This window comes from Phaethon lepturus, unplaced genomic scaffold, assembly GCF_000687285.1.
Source record: "Phaethon lepturus isolate BGI_N335 unplaced genomic scaffold, ASM68728v1 scaffold13603, whole genome shotgun sequence".
NCBI lineage: Eukaryota > Metazoa > Chordata > Aves > Phaethontiformes > Phaethontidae > Phaethon > Phaethon lepturus.
The window spans coordinates 43366-59501 of NW_010531426.1; the positions used below are offsets into that span (position 1 = coordinate 43366).

Genomic DNA, 16136 nt, shown 5'->3' on the forward strand with positions numbered 1-16136 from the left:
TGAGAATGTTGCCTCCCTACTGCTCTTTGAGGACATACCTGATCCCAGTGGCTGCTCTCCAGTGGGAACAGAGTAAGCCCTTGGATAGAGTTGGCAATCAAGCCCACTCCTTCTGAATTGCTTTGCAGAAGTACAAGAAAGTACATCTGCTTTAACGGGTGTGAGAACTATCAACCTGGGATAGAAAATGAGCATTCCTAGCCCCCTGCAGTTTTTAATTTTTTTTTTATTTATTTTTTTAAAATAATCTTAAACAACAGTACATTTAAAAATTACTCACTCATGTCAATGGGAGATGGAACCTTTTGGGAATTTATTTAGGGTGATTTTACTATCTACGTGACAACTAGAAGCATACTAAGAATGCATACTAGAAATGAAGGCACTTACTAGTAGGACAGTAACTCCCTCTCCAAGGACTGACAGTAACCAAACCCCAAATGATCTGTAAAAATCAGTCCGGTTCTGCACCAGTGCACAATGAGTCAGCTAGAGCAACTTGTCCTGTAACACCTCTGGATGGAAAAGTCTTCCTTTACCTCCTGAAATAAGTCAGTCAGAAGCTCTGTGTTCTTAGTTAATTCATCTGCTGCAAATCAAGGAAGTCAACAAGTAGCCATGTTCTGGACTGTCTGAGGTTGGTGGTGTTTTTCTTTCCTGAGGAGGGAAGCAAGCACCTAAACTCTATCCAGATGAAGACGCATGAGCAATGCAGCATGAAAAACTATGCATGATGTACTTTAAATGCCAAGAGCCAGTGCAATCAGTCACACGAAATAATGCGTCAAAACTTCTAACGAGAGAAAAGGAGGCAGTTAAGGCCAACAGAAATTCATTACAAAGCTTCTAAAGGTCAGCCTCTAAGTTTACAGTAAGTCATACACTAAAGAGTGGCACACCGGTGCCTATCTCGCACCACTGCTGGTTGGCCTGAGCTCACTCAGAGCAGGTATCGCCAGCAGCGCACGCAAACTTCAGCTGTGACCGCAGGTAACCTGTGCCTCTCACAGGCTGGCCTACGGCCTTTCACCAGAAAAGGTTTTCCACCAGTTTTAAGACTTGCCTCCCACAGCGGAGAATGCTGGAACAAGGGAACTGACCCTCTCTTCCGAACTGGAGAGGCACTTCTCTTCACCACCCAAACTCCGTGGTTTCAAATTCAAGGTTTTGTATACTACAGATCATTGCTTTACGTTTAATATTTGCCTTCATGACAAAAATCTCACATTGTTCACCCATTGCCTTCAGGTGCAGAGAACTGCCTCCGTCTATTAAGAAACAAAAGGTGAGCACTTTCTGTCACCTTACTTGTACAGACCCATCACTGGTCTGCCTTGTACCCAAAGCAGCCAAAACACACTTTTCCACCAACAGCAACGATGCTGCCAAGAAAAATAACACATTCCTCATTTCACCCTGTGCATTTTGGATTGCTAGCAGAGTCCTTGTATTGTTTACTTTTACAAAAGTAGCTAATGACAGCTCTGCTTGCATGTTTTTTGCAGAATGCTTTTATTAATTTTTTCACAAGTTAACACGCATATTGAGAACACCGAAGTGTACAAACCCCATTATCTAACAGTGAAGTGTTTCCTTCCCTTGCATACAGTTCAGGGCATATCAGCCTTTAAATTATAAGTTCTAGAATATAAAATGACGCCTGAAGAAGCTTTCTTTTGAAAGTTTCAAAAAAAAAAAGAAAATTAAAAATCACTTACTTCCTTTGCAGGCAAGCACCCAAATTAAAAATGTCTCTTCTCAAGACAGACTGATCTCTTTGCAATGGAGCTACTTTCAAGAATATCTTTGAGAAAAAAGTTATTTTGTTTTGCTCACAGGGAAAAACAAATAACTATCTTTACTGGGAATAGGTGAAAGTAAACATCACTGCTTATTTCAAGATATAGGAGGACAGGTTTGTTAGAATGATTTATTTTTAGAAACATGATTTTTTTTCCCCAGTTCATTAGAGGAGATTTCAGAGAATGCAATGAACTAATAAACTCAGAGAAGCTGCAAACACTCGTATTCAGTAGAGTCTTTAGAGAGTGACCAGTGACTGCTTATTTGTGCAGTAACCTTTTTTTTTTTTGGCTAATGATATTTCATTTCCTACATAATGGTTTTCAAGTGAGTAAAAACCCAAAACATAAAGGAGCTCAGACAATACCTATCACATGCTTTTTCAACTGATCTGTCAAAGTTTGATAGCTAGCTAGAAGGTTTGCATATACCAACTCCATTAATTTTACTGGAAAGGAGCAAAGGGACAAATAATTAATTATAAGGAACACTGGGCTCTGAACACCTCACCTACAGCATTTCTTAATATAATTCTCTTAGTTAATAGAGCTGTTTTCAGTCTTGCTTTCTGTGTAACATTTACTTAACAACTTGCAGTCAAAATACAGGAATATCCTCAGGCGTATTAGAAACTACAGTTATGTTCAGAGGCATACATCTGCCTGTAATAAATTTAATTAGATTTGTATTATGTAATAAATGGAATGGGCATGAACTAATAAATAGAGGAAGAAAACTGTCATGAGCTGATAAACAGAGAAAGGAGTAAAAAAGACAACCAGTGTAATATATTTGACTAAACGAGAGGAACAGTCTACTGCATATTAACAGGAATTCTTACCTTTGTTATTGTATACATCTAGATAGTTTGGTGCTGAAAAAATTGTGATTAGTGAAGGGAAGCCTGTTGTTTGGCTCTTCCTGTACATACGATATCTAAAAGGAAAGAGAAGATACTAATTATTGCCCAATGTAGTACGTGTATTTGTCAATGACCAAATATAGTGCAAAAACCCCTACAACAGTGTTAACTGCACTGGCTGTTAACAAATGCCAAGACAGAAAACCACACGTATGTGCTTCTTAAAGCCATGGAAAGAAATATTTCCTGCAGGCTTATTCATTATATTTATTTGGGATGGCCAGGGATCCACACCAGGCTTGAGAGCTGCGTCTCTGTCTGAAATTGAGTCAGCCAGAGGTGGTTTTTGATATGAATTTGCTCAGCACCCATCCCTGGAGCCAGGTGGCCTCTATGCGTGTGCACCCGTGGACATTCCCACACCTCCCCTCCACAGGACTGCGGGTGAAGGCAAGCACCAGCACGTGCCTTGGAGATACACGGTACGGCCTTCAGAAGAGAAGTGCATGTCCTCCGTGACCCTCCAGGCAAGTGATGGCACAGCCAGGGGAGATGGAAAGTATGAGAAGGGCAAGGGAAACAGGGGGTCCAATATTTTCAGTCCTGTGTCTAATCTCGTCCAGTCTATTAGCCAGTTTATTAGTGCTTGCATGTTGTCATTACCTAACCTTGCTGCCTTATGAAAAATGAAAGGCTTATTGGACCAACATATAATAAATCAAGCATTAAACCTGCAAGGAATTGGAAGGAAACCAGCCAGACAGTACTTCTGCCTTACTAAGACACCACTAGCACCAGATACTGCTCTTCAGTCTTCAGCTACAAGAAACTGAAGAATTTGGCAAACATCCACAATGGTTGCACTGAAACCATTGTATAGTTTCAATGCAATCCCTTCTACAAAATTTTATTTTTCACCCTTCATTTGAAAGCAATACAATAAAAATGAAATTTCATTACCCTTGGGTATTTCATGCCAGTTATTTTTGGCAGAGTAATAGCTTGCTTTTAATTGCATTGAGGTTTTTAAGTATGTGATAATTCAAACATTCAGAATAGCTTTTTATATGCACAGTGAATATTGACCTCATTCCTACAATCTTACTACTTTATCTTTTATTACTGTTCAGGTTGGGTAAAGTTTCTACCTCACAATAAATATATTAATAACTCATGCAAGATATGCAAAGCTATTTATTCAGATAATGAATCCTTCATTAAAATCTCACAAGTATGGTACACTTCAATGAATAGATAATTTAAAAAAAATTTTTTAAAGCGGCATAAAAAGTTCTATATTTACACTGGCAATAGTTTCATGAGGGAACCATTGACATCATTGGGTGTTTGACCTGGATTGTTTTTGCACACAGTGTCTTAATAAACTCCTTAAATACATTAATGATACTCCTGCATAAAATAATTTTTGGCTATTGAGTTCCACAAGTTTATTTTCTTGATGAAGGGTAAAACCTGTAGGCCCAGAAGTTTCAGGTAGGTGTGAAGGAGTTAAGAGATGACAGTTCTGGCCTTTGTGAGCCAAATCACTTCCCAGGCATCATGGCAATCAGTGTGTCAGAAGTCTCAGGCACATCTACAAAGCTTCTTTTTCTGAGATGAATTTGTTTTCCTTCCCAAGTTCAGCATCCAAATAACTTCTTGTCATTTTATAACACTTAAAATCACTAAGGCTAAGTAGGTGGGATATATAAGGATTCACTAAGTCCTGTAATTCAGTAAGAATCATGTAAAAGACATTCTAATGCCAGTGTGTGTTTTTATAGCATTAATAAAAAGTGAGAGCTGTTGCAACTTAAAATTAAGTTTTCTGGTTCATTCTCACTCAGCTGTTCTTTCTTTCCTGTTTGACAACGGTAAGCCATTGCTCATTATTGGTGGCCCCTCTCCACACATACTTACCCAGCATCCTGGGCTTCATGAGCTCGGAGTATAGATAACAAGTTATTGTGCTGTAGGAATTCACATACAGCAGGGTAGCTGTTGGAGGAAAAGAAGAGCACCTGTTATGGCATTATGAGAAGCGCCACATTTGGCTCTAGCTTTCAAAAAATGTTTCATCCAACATGCATCATCCATGGAATCAGCCCCTGCTCTGCAGGCAGATTTCAGTAGAGGCAACAGTGGAAGCAGCACCTTTTCTTCTCCCACCCCATAACTGCACGGAGAGGAGCGCTGGAAAGTTGCAATTCATTACATAACAACAATCACCTTATTGCTTGTCAGAAAGAAAGTAATTTCTTTTATTATACTTTAAGATTCAATGTACTCAGAAAAAGAAGAGTGTGATGTAATGGTTGCTCGCAACAGAAATCTCCTCGCCCTCTAACTACAGTATGCACTGGCTGCTTATGAACACCAGATAATAAGCTGGTGTGAGGAAAGAGGAAGAAAGACAGAAAAAAGAAAGGCAAATCAATCTACAAACTGGAGATGTTTCATCTTCTGGACTTCCTTCACTACTGTATGAGTGAAAACTAAATCGTAAAGTGAAAATGGTGAGAATTTCTCTATCATACTTTTCACTGCACATGGACAGTGTTGCTTTCAAGTAGAACGGAGGAGACGTTTCTTACAACCTCAGCACCCTGAAACCCCTTTCTTAGTGTTTAAGACATTGAACACGTATGAAAAACACATCCAAGAAAAACAAAACATAGCATAATCTGTATGCAGTTTTCACAGCACAAGTGGGAAATAGTGTTAGAGAAAAGCTATTTTAAATTACACCTAAATAAATGTTACAGAACTTAAAATCACTCGATTTTGCTGCTTTCAAAAAAAAGTTTTGTTTCTATAATGACTTGCTAATCTTCTTGCTTTTAAACTGCTGATGACTCTCCATACCTGTATTCAAGGATAATGAGCACGATGATCGCTTCAAGACAGGAAGCAAAACCTCTCTTCTCCTGTTGTTCGCAGTTTAATACAGAACCCAAGAAAGCCAAAACTTCCTGCCTTCCCCTATCAAGAGCCAACTGTTGCAAGAGCAAAGCAGGACAAAGAACACACATGGATGAGGGTAAAGGAGAAGTGGCACTGGAATAAAAATGACTTCACAGACCTGGCAAAACCTTACCAGGCCCCTTGAAAACATCTAAGGAGTGGGAAAGATTCATCTTTATTCAGATGATACCTAGAGCGATTCCCTTTTCTACCTCTTTGAGACAGTCCTATACATTTTTTTTTTGCCTTATCCAGATTTATTTTCCACCCCTGAAACCAAGCAATCATTCAGCTGACTGCTCTAGATTTCACAACACTTCCCCATGGTGGGAAGCAGACACACTGCCAGGTAGCAGGTGGCCTCATCCCCATCCCTGCAGCCTGGTGACCCTATGTTTGTAAAGGCACTTCTACATTCAATTTTCCTCACTGGCAAGGATGCAGCATAGCACTGGCTCCGTTCTTCACAGAATAATTAAGGTTGGAAAAGACCTTCAAGGTAATAAAGTCCAACCATCAACCCAACACCACCATGCCCCTAAACCATGTCCCGAAGTGCCACGTCCACACGTTTTTTTAACACTTCCAGTGATGGTGACTCCACCACCTCCCTGGGCAGGCTGCTCCAATGCTTGACCACTCTTTTCAGTAAAGAAATTTTTCCTAATATCCAATCTAAACCTCCTCTGGAGCAACTTGAGGCCATTTAGTCTCGTTCTATCGCTAGTTACTTGGGACAAGAGACCAACACCCACCTCACTACAATCTCCTTCCAGGTAGTTGTAGAGAGCAATGAGGTCTCTCCTCAGCCTCTTCTTCTCCAGACTGAACAACCCCAGTTCCCTCAGCTGCTCCTCATGAGATTTGTGCTCCAGACCCCTCACAAGCTTCATTGCCCTTCTCTGGAGACACTCCAGCACCTCACCTCAATGTCCTTCTTGTAGTGAGGGGCCCACAAATGAACACAGCATTCGAGGTGCGGCCTCACCAGTGCTGAGGGGTGAGAGGGCACAACCACTTCCCTGCTCCTGCTGGCCACACGATTTCTGATACAGGCCAGGACGCTGTTGGTCTTCTTGGCCACCTGGGCACACTGTCAGCTCATATTCAATCGGTGTCAATCAGCAACCCCAGGTCCTTTTCTACTGGGCAGCATTCCTCCCCAAGCCGGTAGCGTTGCATGGGGTTGTTGTGACCCAAGTGCAGGACCCAGCACTTGGCCTTGTTGAACTTCATGCAGTTGGCCTCGGCCCATCCATCCGGCCTGTCCAGATCCCTCTGCAGAGCCCTCCTACCCTCCAGCAGATCAACACTCCCACCCAATTTGGTGTCATCTGCAAACTTACTGAGGGAGCACTCGATCCCCTCATCCAGGTCATCAATAAAGACAAGTAAACAGAACTGGCCCCAGTACTGAGCCCTGGGGAACACCGCTTGTGACCGGCCACCAGCTGGATTTAACTCCATTCACCACAACTCTCTGGGCTTGTCCATCCATCCAGTTCTTTACCCAGCTTGCTAGCAGCTTAAAGAAGTTGTCTGTAAAACATTAAACCTGGGGAGAAACCAAGTGTTGCCAGCTCCTGTCATTATCTGAATTTACTTCCAGTACTGGTGATTACCTGCACATCAGCAGCAAGACGAGCTGGCTGGGCACAGAAGTTTGAACTGTTACTCTCTTGTGCCCCTTTGTCTGACTGGAGCTTGACCAGCAGCAAGTGCCCCAGCACCAAAGCTGATGTATGTGGTAGAGAGGCAGGTCTGTCACGGGCGGAGTGCTGGGCTGCCTTCTGAACGCAGCCTGCCCCAGAGCAACATCTGACCTGAGACCGGGTCAGATTTTCCTGGATTTGAGGCCCAGGATGTGGCGTGTAGATGTTATAATTCCCTCCTCACATTGCCGGGCAAGTTGGAGAGCAACAATTAGATTTGTTGCTTGGGGGAAGGAAAAAAAAAAATCAAAACTGGTGGCACAAGGTGTAAACTTCACACAGCAGCTCTGAAATGTCACCTGAGACGTTGGAGAAAAAGCGAAATAGACCCTGCATTAACATCCATTCACCATGTTTATTTTCCACTATCAATTCAACTCTCCCATAGTTCAAAATAATAGAACAGCCAGAAAGGTTTAAAGAAGGAAATACAAGGTGTTGGGGGAGACACTAAGCCATCTCCATGATCACTTCTGTGCTGGTTCTGCAGCACGATGGGCTCGCAGGCTGCCTGTAAGCAAACTTGCAGAGCCTCTGCACCTCCAAGCATAACCCATGTGCAGGTATCACGTTAGAGGACTGTACCTATTATCAAAGACCCTGGCAAGAGCACACTGTTTTGCAGTACCTTGGGGGCAAGATGCAGCCATGCAGTAACAGTTATGCCAAATACTTAAGTAAAAGCTCTTGCTAAAACATACTGACCAAGTTAAAAAAAAAAAACAAAAATACTCAACTAAATAGTATACAAAAGATCTGCTGTCCCAGCCATGATTTCATGGACCACTTTCAAAGTCCATGTGCAAATCACTTAACAGCCCCATCAGTTTCTAAGTTCTTGCATGAGAGAGATGAAAATTCACAAAAAAAATAATGCAAAATCTAATGCATCATCTCCCTTCATTTTATCCAAGAGAAGCAGTACTGCTTGCTTCCAACCTTCCTGGATATTCTGAAGTTGAAATGTCATTTTCAGCCAGAGGCTACAAGCCCAGTAGAATGGTATATTACTGGTTTTGGACTTGACCCATCTAGCATATAGTCTCAGTTGCAGGTTTGGTATTTGGAATTGTCTAAAAAGATTGCCATTATAAAATAATTTAAATCCCCAAATTAAGTGGGGTATCGTTTTGGCAACTGCAGTGATCTCAAATGCTGACAGGCTGCCATTCAAACCACTGGCAAATGAGAACCAATTTGCATACATTTCTTTTCATAATTAATTGTGACTAAAAGTAGACTTATGGTACATTTTGTTTAGAAATTTTTACATTAACTTCTGAAAACTGGGGTCTATAATGAAAAATCTGATAGGCAGTTGATTATGTTCATTATCAGTGCAGCTGTTCAGAATGTCTAGCCTATTACTTTTTTTTTCTATAGTATTCTTTTCATCCACTGTTAAGTACTGCTTTTAAAGAAGATATAATGAAGTGGTAAAAAAATTTTCCTAAATAGACATGATAGGTTCTTCTTTCCATTTCAAAGTACAAAAGTTTTTTTTCTTTTTATTCCTTAATTATCTTATTCTTCATAAATCCATGGAAAATAGACTTCTACTAGCAGGATTTGGCTGATTCTACAGAGCCTACACCTAGAAAGGCAGAGATGCCACGTAGTGCTCCATGCAAATACACATGCACACACAAAAATCTGGCTGCCATCCTTTCTTCTACGTGAATAGCATGGCATCTGCAATGAGCAAGCACCCATATTACCCAGACCACTACGATCCATGAGCAGTCTGTCTGCCAAAAAAAGAGAGATTATGGCAAAAGTTATCAGAAACGACTTCTGCTTGAAAATTTTTTTCTAATGAAAATTGTCGTCTTGTAATCAAATTCCCTAATGCTAGTTTTTCTGATTGCTACCCTTCCAGAAACACTTTCCTCCTCGCCCTGCTTTGCAGAGCCCAGACTGGAATTCAGATGAACCAGAAATCAAGCAGTTGGCCAACAGGGAAAACAAACAAACAAACAGACCCCCCCCACGCAACAGGCTTTTCCAGAACGACCCAGCCTTCTGCCTGCACTTCATGTGTCATGCTGAATCACAGAAGAACGGAGAAAACAAAATAGTCCACCGCTAAGCTAGAGAAATGTTATTCTGCATGAAATATGTGACTGTGATATTCCCTACTTCGGCACCCATTTTTCATTAAAATGCCTCACGCATCTGAAGTCTCTTTTGCATGATCACCCATTATTTCTACGCAGATTTGAGAGAGAAGCAATGCTTTGCTAACGTGAAACAAAATGGCAGATGTTTTCAAATTGCTTTTCCACCAATAACTGGAAAAAACGGATAGATTTAATCTATTATTTTTTCCATATCCTTCATCATACCATTAAAGCAGCAGCATAAACATTTCTTTAAAGAGAGGACATTCAAATTTAGCCCAACAGCTTCTCTAAGATTGCATACATATATAAAACCAGGTTTTCATCAAAACCCACTGACCTCACACTTCAGTCTCCGGAGGCCAAAGGCAAATGCTTTTGCTGCTCTGCTGTCCTTGGCAGCTCCCAGCACATCTCTTTCCACCTGCTTTTTCTTGCCCTTAGCTGTGTTGTCTGCAGAGCTGCACTGAAAAGTGAAGCAGGGAACTGCATGGGATTGGAACAAATGATCTTTTTTGCAGATTCATTCTTTATAAAATTGGATGTGTTCCCAGGTCTGATGAAGCAACATGAGCAATTCTACCAGTACAGCTGGGCAGATAATGTGAGGGCAGCAAAAGGCTTCTGGCCTGGGAGAAGGAAGAATGGAAAAATGGGCAAAAGAATCTTTTTAAAATGCTGTTACTGCAAAAAACATTCATATAACTGTGCCTCACAACCTGAGGTGAAACACAGTACAGTCTTCAAAAGCTTTTAGCAGACATTCCTCCAGTCTTTGCATGCTCACAAACCTAACATGCATGTAAAGTAAACCACTTGAAATGATGTGCTGGCAGGGCCAAAATTATTATTCTACCCCAGAGCGTCTGTAATGCCGAATCATTTCACTGCTGTCCAAGGCTGGTTAACAAAGTTCTTAGAGGAGTTTCAATGCTGGTCATCATTGCTAACCATTTCTGCCTTTGTTTTTTTATTACGTTTGAAAAATATAACCATGTAGTCAACAGTCAAACAGCTTTATACAGCTCAGCATTCCTTAAGAACTCATATTCAACTCACTGAGAAAACCCGAGAGGCTGGAGCACCATGCCTGCAGAAAGCTCTGAGTATTTGCTCTACTTCTGAGGCCATCCACTGACTTTGGCCAGGCTCATGCCGCTCTCATGCTCTTGTTAAGAGTCAGCAATTAACCAAGCCTTATACACATAAATGATCCCAGAAAGTGAGAGCTTGCACATGTGCTTACTCCTGATAGGAAGCCCTTGATAGACTTTACACAGAGTAAGACACTGCTACTTAACTCAGTGGTGCGACCAAACTCCCAACGTTCTTGACCAGAGCTTTGACACAAAGGACATGAAACAAGCTGGGCGGGCATGGATCTAATCGCAATTTTTCACGGTTAGGACCATGCATGCTCACAGTAACTTTGTCCGAATGTGATGAGAGAACATTTTAGTTCTTCAGCTATCCAGTAAATCTTATGGGAATGATGACATTCCCCATCCTAGCGCAGCTTAGAAAGGAGAGAGTTTTCCCCACGTCTCAGCAATTACCTAAGCCCACTTACTGGCTGTCTCTCCATAAGTTAATATTATTTTCAGAGAGAAAAAAAGTCCAGCTGACTTCTTTAAGCTTTCTGATCACTGAAAGAAGGCATTCTCAAGACGATAAGCAGCAGTATATCTTGCCAAGTCAGATACCTTTCTTATAGAAATGTCTGGGAGTTACTGTACCAAGTACAACCAGCTAAGTTGTACCAGCAAATAAGTATTCACTAAATAAATTCAAAGCAAAACTAGATAATCTGATAAACAAAGAGGACAAGTTTTTTATTGGCCGCATCAGCTGAAAAATCAGGGAGGGGGCCAAGGAGGGGGGAATATCACTCAGGGACAAATTAATTCCCTCTTGTTCATAACACTCCCTTGAATATGACATTACTTTGGGTAAAGATGAAAGAAAAGTTTAATTTAACTCATAATTAAAAAAACAATTTACACAACTAGCACTCCATCATTATTTCTAATTTTCATGAAATTGCAACAAACATGACTGCGGAGGACAAACAACCTTAAATTTCAGAAAGGGGAAATGACATCTCTTCACTGTTGCTCTTTGTTCACTTTAAGGTACAGAGAACTTGAATATATTTCCGAGAATTACTTAAATGTCACAGTTACTTTTCATTGTGGCATTGTGCTATTGCTGTTTCCAAGGATCCATAAATTTTGACAATCCACACTGCGAAATGCTGCTGGATTCAAAAGGCGTGCGTTACATGTTGACTCTTAGCACCCTTGAAAATTAAGATGACTACTCTTTACAACTCTAAACAACAGGTTAGACCTGCAGTTTCAAGATCTGACATTTTATAGTGCTAGCCATAACAGTTTCAAGAACTCTTACACAACGGGAAATTTCTTGAAGAATACTTGATCAGTTTGAAATTCAATAGGCTGTACATAAGCGATCACCTAAGAAATGCAGTGAGAAGCTTGTCATACTACTATAAGCTATAGTCTTTATACCTTCTCGTGTGTAGTTACTTCACACAAATGGCTCAACATTTCACCAACGAACTTTGGCCGAATAGAGAATATTTCATGTACTACTGAGCTGGAAAATCCTGTTAACGTGTTGCATGTACACAGTTAGAAGGCCACATCACTGTTATTTTCCTCATAGCATTTTGTTATAGGAAAAAACTTTACATCAGAGAAAAGTCAATTGAAACTTGCCATTATAATGAACATGTCTGATAAAATAAAAGTTATTTATTACCGTTATTTCCTGCAATTGATTAAGAGATCTTAATCATCTGGAAATCATTCCCCTGGTTCACGTGTGTGCCTGAAATCTTCCTGACCTTCCTTCAAAATGCCCACTGCTATCTTTTAACTTTCCTTTCTGGAAATGACTAAAGAAACTAAGAAGTTTTATTCACTGCAGAATAAACAAAGTCCATCTTATCAACAGACATTCTTGAAGGAGGACTGCATAATTCAGTCCTTCCTTTAAAAGCTGAGCTGGCTGTTTAGGGAAATTTGCTCCTTTTCTCACAAAGTAACTAGAAAAGGCAAAATTAGACATTGCAGACTGATGGATACTTTTTTTTTGCCACGGATTATCATTAGGTAAACAATTAGTGACCTTCCAGAGCAACCAGGCACTTCTTTTAAGAGCAACACTTGCCTTTACATAATCTCAGATAACGTGACTCCAAGCTAGTCGTCTGCTCATGTCATTAAGCAGTTACATGTCGGTCACACATGACCTAACAATTAGGTACCTTGCAAATATTTCTTCTTTTCCTGAAATATGTGCCTTTCTGAGTATGAGTCAGGACACAGACTAGATCTTATATATTTTCAGGAAAAAACCTGACATATATTTTAGGGAAATCTTATGGTAATTGTAAGAAACAGAGCTCTGGGAAAAAGGCGCCCTAAAATCTAGAAGTTGTTCCAGTATATAATAAGCCCTGTATCTAAGCACAAGGCACATTTGCAAGTCTTTTCACCTTTGTAAGAGAGGTTCACAAGGGGAGACTGCTATTACTCACTGTTTGCAGCGAGCAGTGCCTGGGAGTCCCAGGCATGCGCCAGCGTTTGGTGCTGCTGAGAAGAGGAGGAATGATTTTAGCCCTCAGAGTCGTAAGCCCATTTCTGCACAGATCAATTGTTTGCAACAGTTTGACACCTTCTTTCATAATGAGACCAAACACACTTATCGAGCACCTTCCAGACGTTATCGATCCAAAGGCAGCGGCAGGACTTACCCACAGAAGGCGCGTGCCCGCAGCCTGGGCTGCAGGGCAAACCACTTTGTTCCCAGCCCATCCACACGCTGCAGCAATTAGGGCTCAAAGAAAGGACTAGGAAAACTGATTTCTAAAAGTCAAACCATCTATTACCTTTCTGCTAATGTTACCAACAAGGAGGTTGATTCCAGCAGCTCTGTCTCCTGATTACTGGTGGAAGCCATTGATTTACTTTCGACATGTTACTAAATAGCTACGGGTCGTCTACGTTCAAGGTAAGACTTTCTAAGACAACTAAATGAACTGGACTCCTTGCTTCTGCTGAGCTTGTTGGAAAAACGTACGACTTGTGTCTTGCTAGCACAGGCTGAAGCAGAACCATTGCCTTTGAAAGGTTCAACCACCTCTTAAATGTTTCAATAGCATCTTCACATTTCTCCTGAACAAAAATTAGTTTTTTAACTAAGATTTTACTGGATACAGTTCTCATTTTCCCATTTAACCTCCTTCCCTGCCAGTTTTGTTACTCTGGTGTCCTTGTAACTTGTTCTTAACTACCATAACAAACCCCCACCCCGCAAATCCCCGCAAATCCCCACCCTGTCAGAGGAAGGTACAATGTAATCACCACTGCTTGTTTATGAAGTAATACAGTCCCTTCCTATGATGAAGGGAGAATGGAAGTAGTACTTGAGATGTTCTTCATCACCAGCTCAAACACACCTAACAGGGTGTCTTCTGCCAGGTGTCCACAGGACTCGGTCTACAGACCAAGAAGCCTACCACTGGGAACGGAGAAAGGCAGCAGTCAGCGCCCAGGCAGAACTGGAAAAGGGAACCGTTTGTTGCTGTGGTCTCCCTGTGCGTTGCCAAAGAGGGGACAGTGGGACACCCCTGGCACCCAAGGAAATCCACTCTAACGTACAGGAGAGGGAGTCTCTCACTCTCTACAGAGAGAGGGATAGAAAATCTTCCCACGCTTAAAGGAAAATTATCAATAGGCAGAAAAAGAACAGATGAGAAAGCTTCCCTTACATAGTCACAAACTAACCCACAGCTTTGCTTTAGATGTCCTTCTAGTCCCAAGACTATTACTTTCTTCAGGAATATTCTCACATTTATATTTTACTAACAAACATCAATAGAAAGAAATAATTTCAAAGATTAATTACAACTTGATGTCTGTAAGTCCATACATATTTCTGCAAGAACGTTACATGCACTTTTCTACATTTCAGCTCTTAGCAGGTCCCATCTAACTAATGCTGTTCAAATCCTGAGTTTTTTGGGAAGAACTATTCCCAACCATAAACAAAAGTTTGAGAAAACTAGGAGGAAAAAGAAAGTATCTGTGTGGGGGAAATCACAACTTTTACTTAACCTGCCAAGCAATAGGTAGTGAGTTTTCCAATGTTGGCATCTTTCATGCAAAATGAAGTTCTAATTTTCAAACTAGAAATGTAGTTACCTACCCCTTTTAAAAAGTGACACATTCATTCCCTAACTTACAAGGCCAGGAATTAGCAAAATACACAGGCTTTGATGAATAAAATTAAGTCATTTTACATTTTCCCAGTTGTGGGTGAAAGTAAGATGCAAATAAACCAAACATGAATTTACCTGAAAACAAGGCAAGCCTGCAGAAAAAAAAGGCCCAGTTATCCAAGTAGTGCCACGAACTTCAAGCAAACATTTCTACTGCCAAAACCAGAAGAAGTTCACATACAGAAACCTACTCGAAGTAGCAATATTCACCTGTAGAAGTATGAGCACCCCCTGACTGTGTTGTGAGTGAAGTGTTCCTGAGTCTTCTCGTTCCCAAAGTCCTCCAAGGGGTCTGACCACAGGATGTCACACATAGGTCCATATGCAGGTGGTTCCTTGAATCGATCTAACTAAGAAAAATAGGAGACAAAGAAATACTAACTTCTTTCAACTATGTATCACAGAAATACTGAAGCAAAGTTACTATTTTTCATTCCATGGGTTGGCAAACAAAGACCCAAAGCAATCTATTTTTCATCTTTGGGTTGCTCTCAGCTTTAAAGCAACGGATTTTGAATAACACTAAAACACTCCTTGCTAACACTGACAAAGAGGAGAAAGAATAGATAAAACTGAAAGTTGAGAGATACAGTGGATTCCCATTCTGTGTGAATTTTTGTGTCCAATTTTTTTCCTTTTTCTACTGTTTTTTTTGCAAGCATTTCAGTGGACAAGAGAGAAGATGGTACTTCTGTATTCTGTGATTTTTCAAACATGGCACTCAATTTATGTGAGTGAGGCACCTCAAGAAAAAAAATACAATAGTTATGTCAAAGCCAGTTCCCATTTTGATTTAAATACATTTTCACAAAAAATTGTATTTAAATACCAAGATAAAAACTCTGCATTACAGCATCTTGCCATGACATTCTTGCTGGTCTCATAACCTTAATCCTAATTAAGCAGCTAAAAAATCCTTTCTGCCTGACTATTGGTATTTAAAAAATCAAATTATATAGAATCATACTGCAAATAAGACAAAGTATAGCAAAATAGGGATTAAAAAACAGTATCCCTCTGCAAGAACTCTTTAATATAATAACACCCCTTCTTAAGATGGGTGTGTGAATCAGGCTTGAAGTCCAAAATGTTCCCTACTCTGACCTGAAAGATCAAACAGTGATTTAGTACCATGCCTAACATAGTTCCCCCCTGCCAAAAAAAAAAAATTTCGAAGAGAAAGAATTGGTTTTATAAGTTTTAAAAAGTTTTAATGAGACCTCTATAATTTTACCTTTGCGTCCTTGTCATGAAATATTCACAGCATACCTACACTTCTGACTTATTTCTGCCCTCTACCAATTAATGCTTTTGTAACTGTAATTCATTTAAATTAAATAACAATTCATAAATATGCACAACCAATT

General features: G+C 40.4%; 1 protein-coding gene across 1 annotated transcript in view; it reads right to left on the reverse strand.

Annotated features, from left to right (window-relative positions):
- The window catches only part of LOC104618858 (serine/threonine-protein phosphatase 2B catalytic subunit alpha isoform), a gene marked incomplete at its 5' end in the record, with an annotated part of 50180 nt that overhangs the window by 32621 nt on the left and 1423 nt on the right, over positions 1–16136 (reverse strand). Inside the window, 3 exons of the mRNA XM_010284562.1 lie at positions 2645–2739; positions 4586–4663; positions 14980–15119. Coding sequence (XP_010282864.1) covers positions 2645–2739; positions 4586–4663; positions 14980–15119 — 313 coding nt within the window. The remainder of the gene's footprint in view (positions 1–2644; positions 2740–4585; positions 4664–14979; positions 15120–16136) is intronic.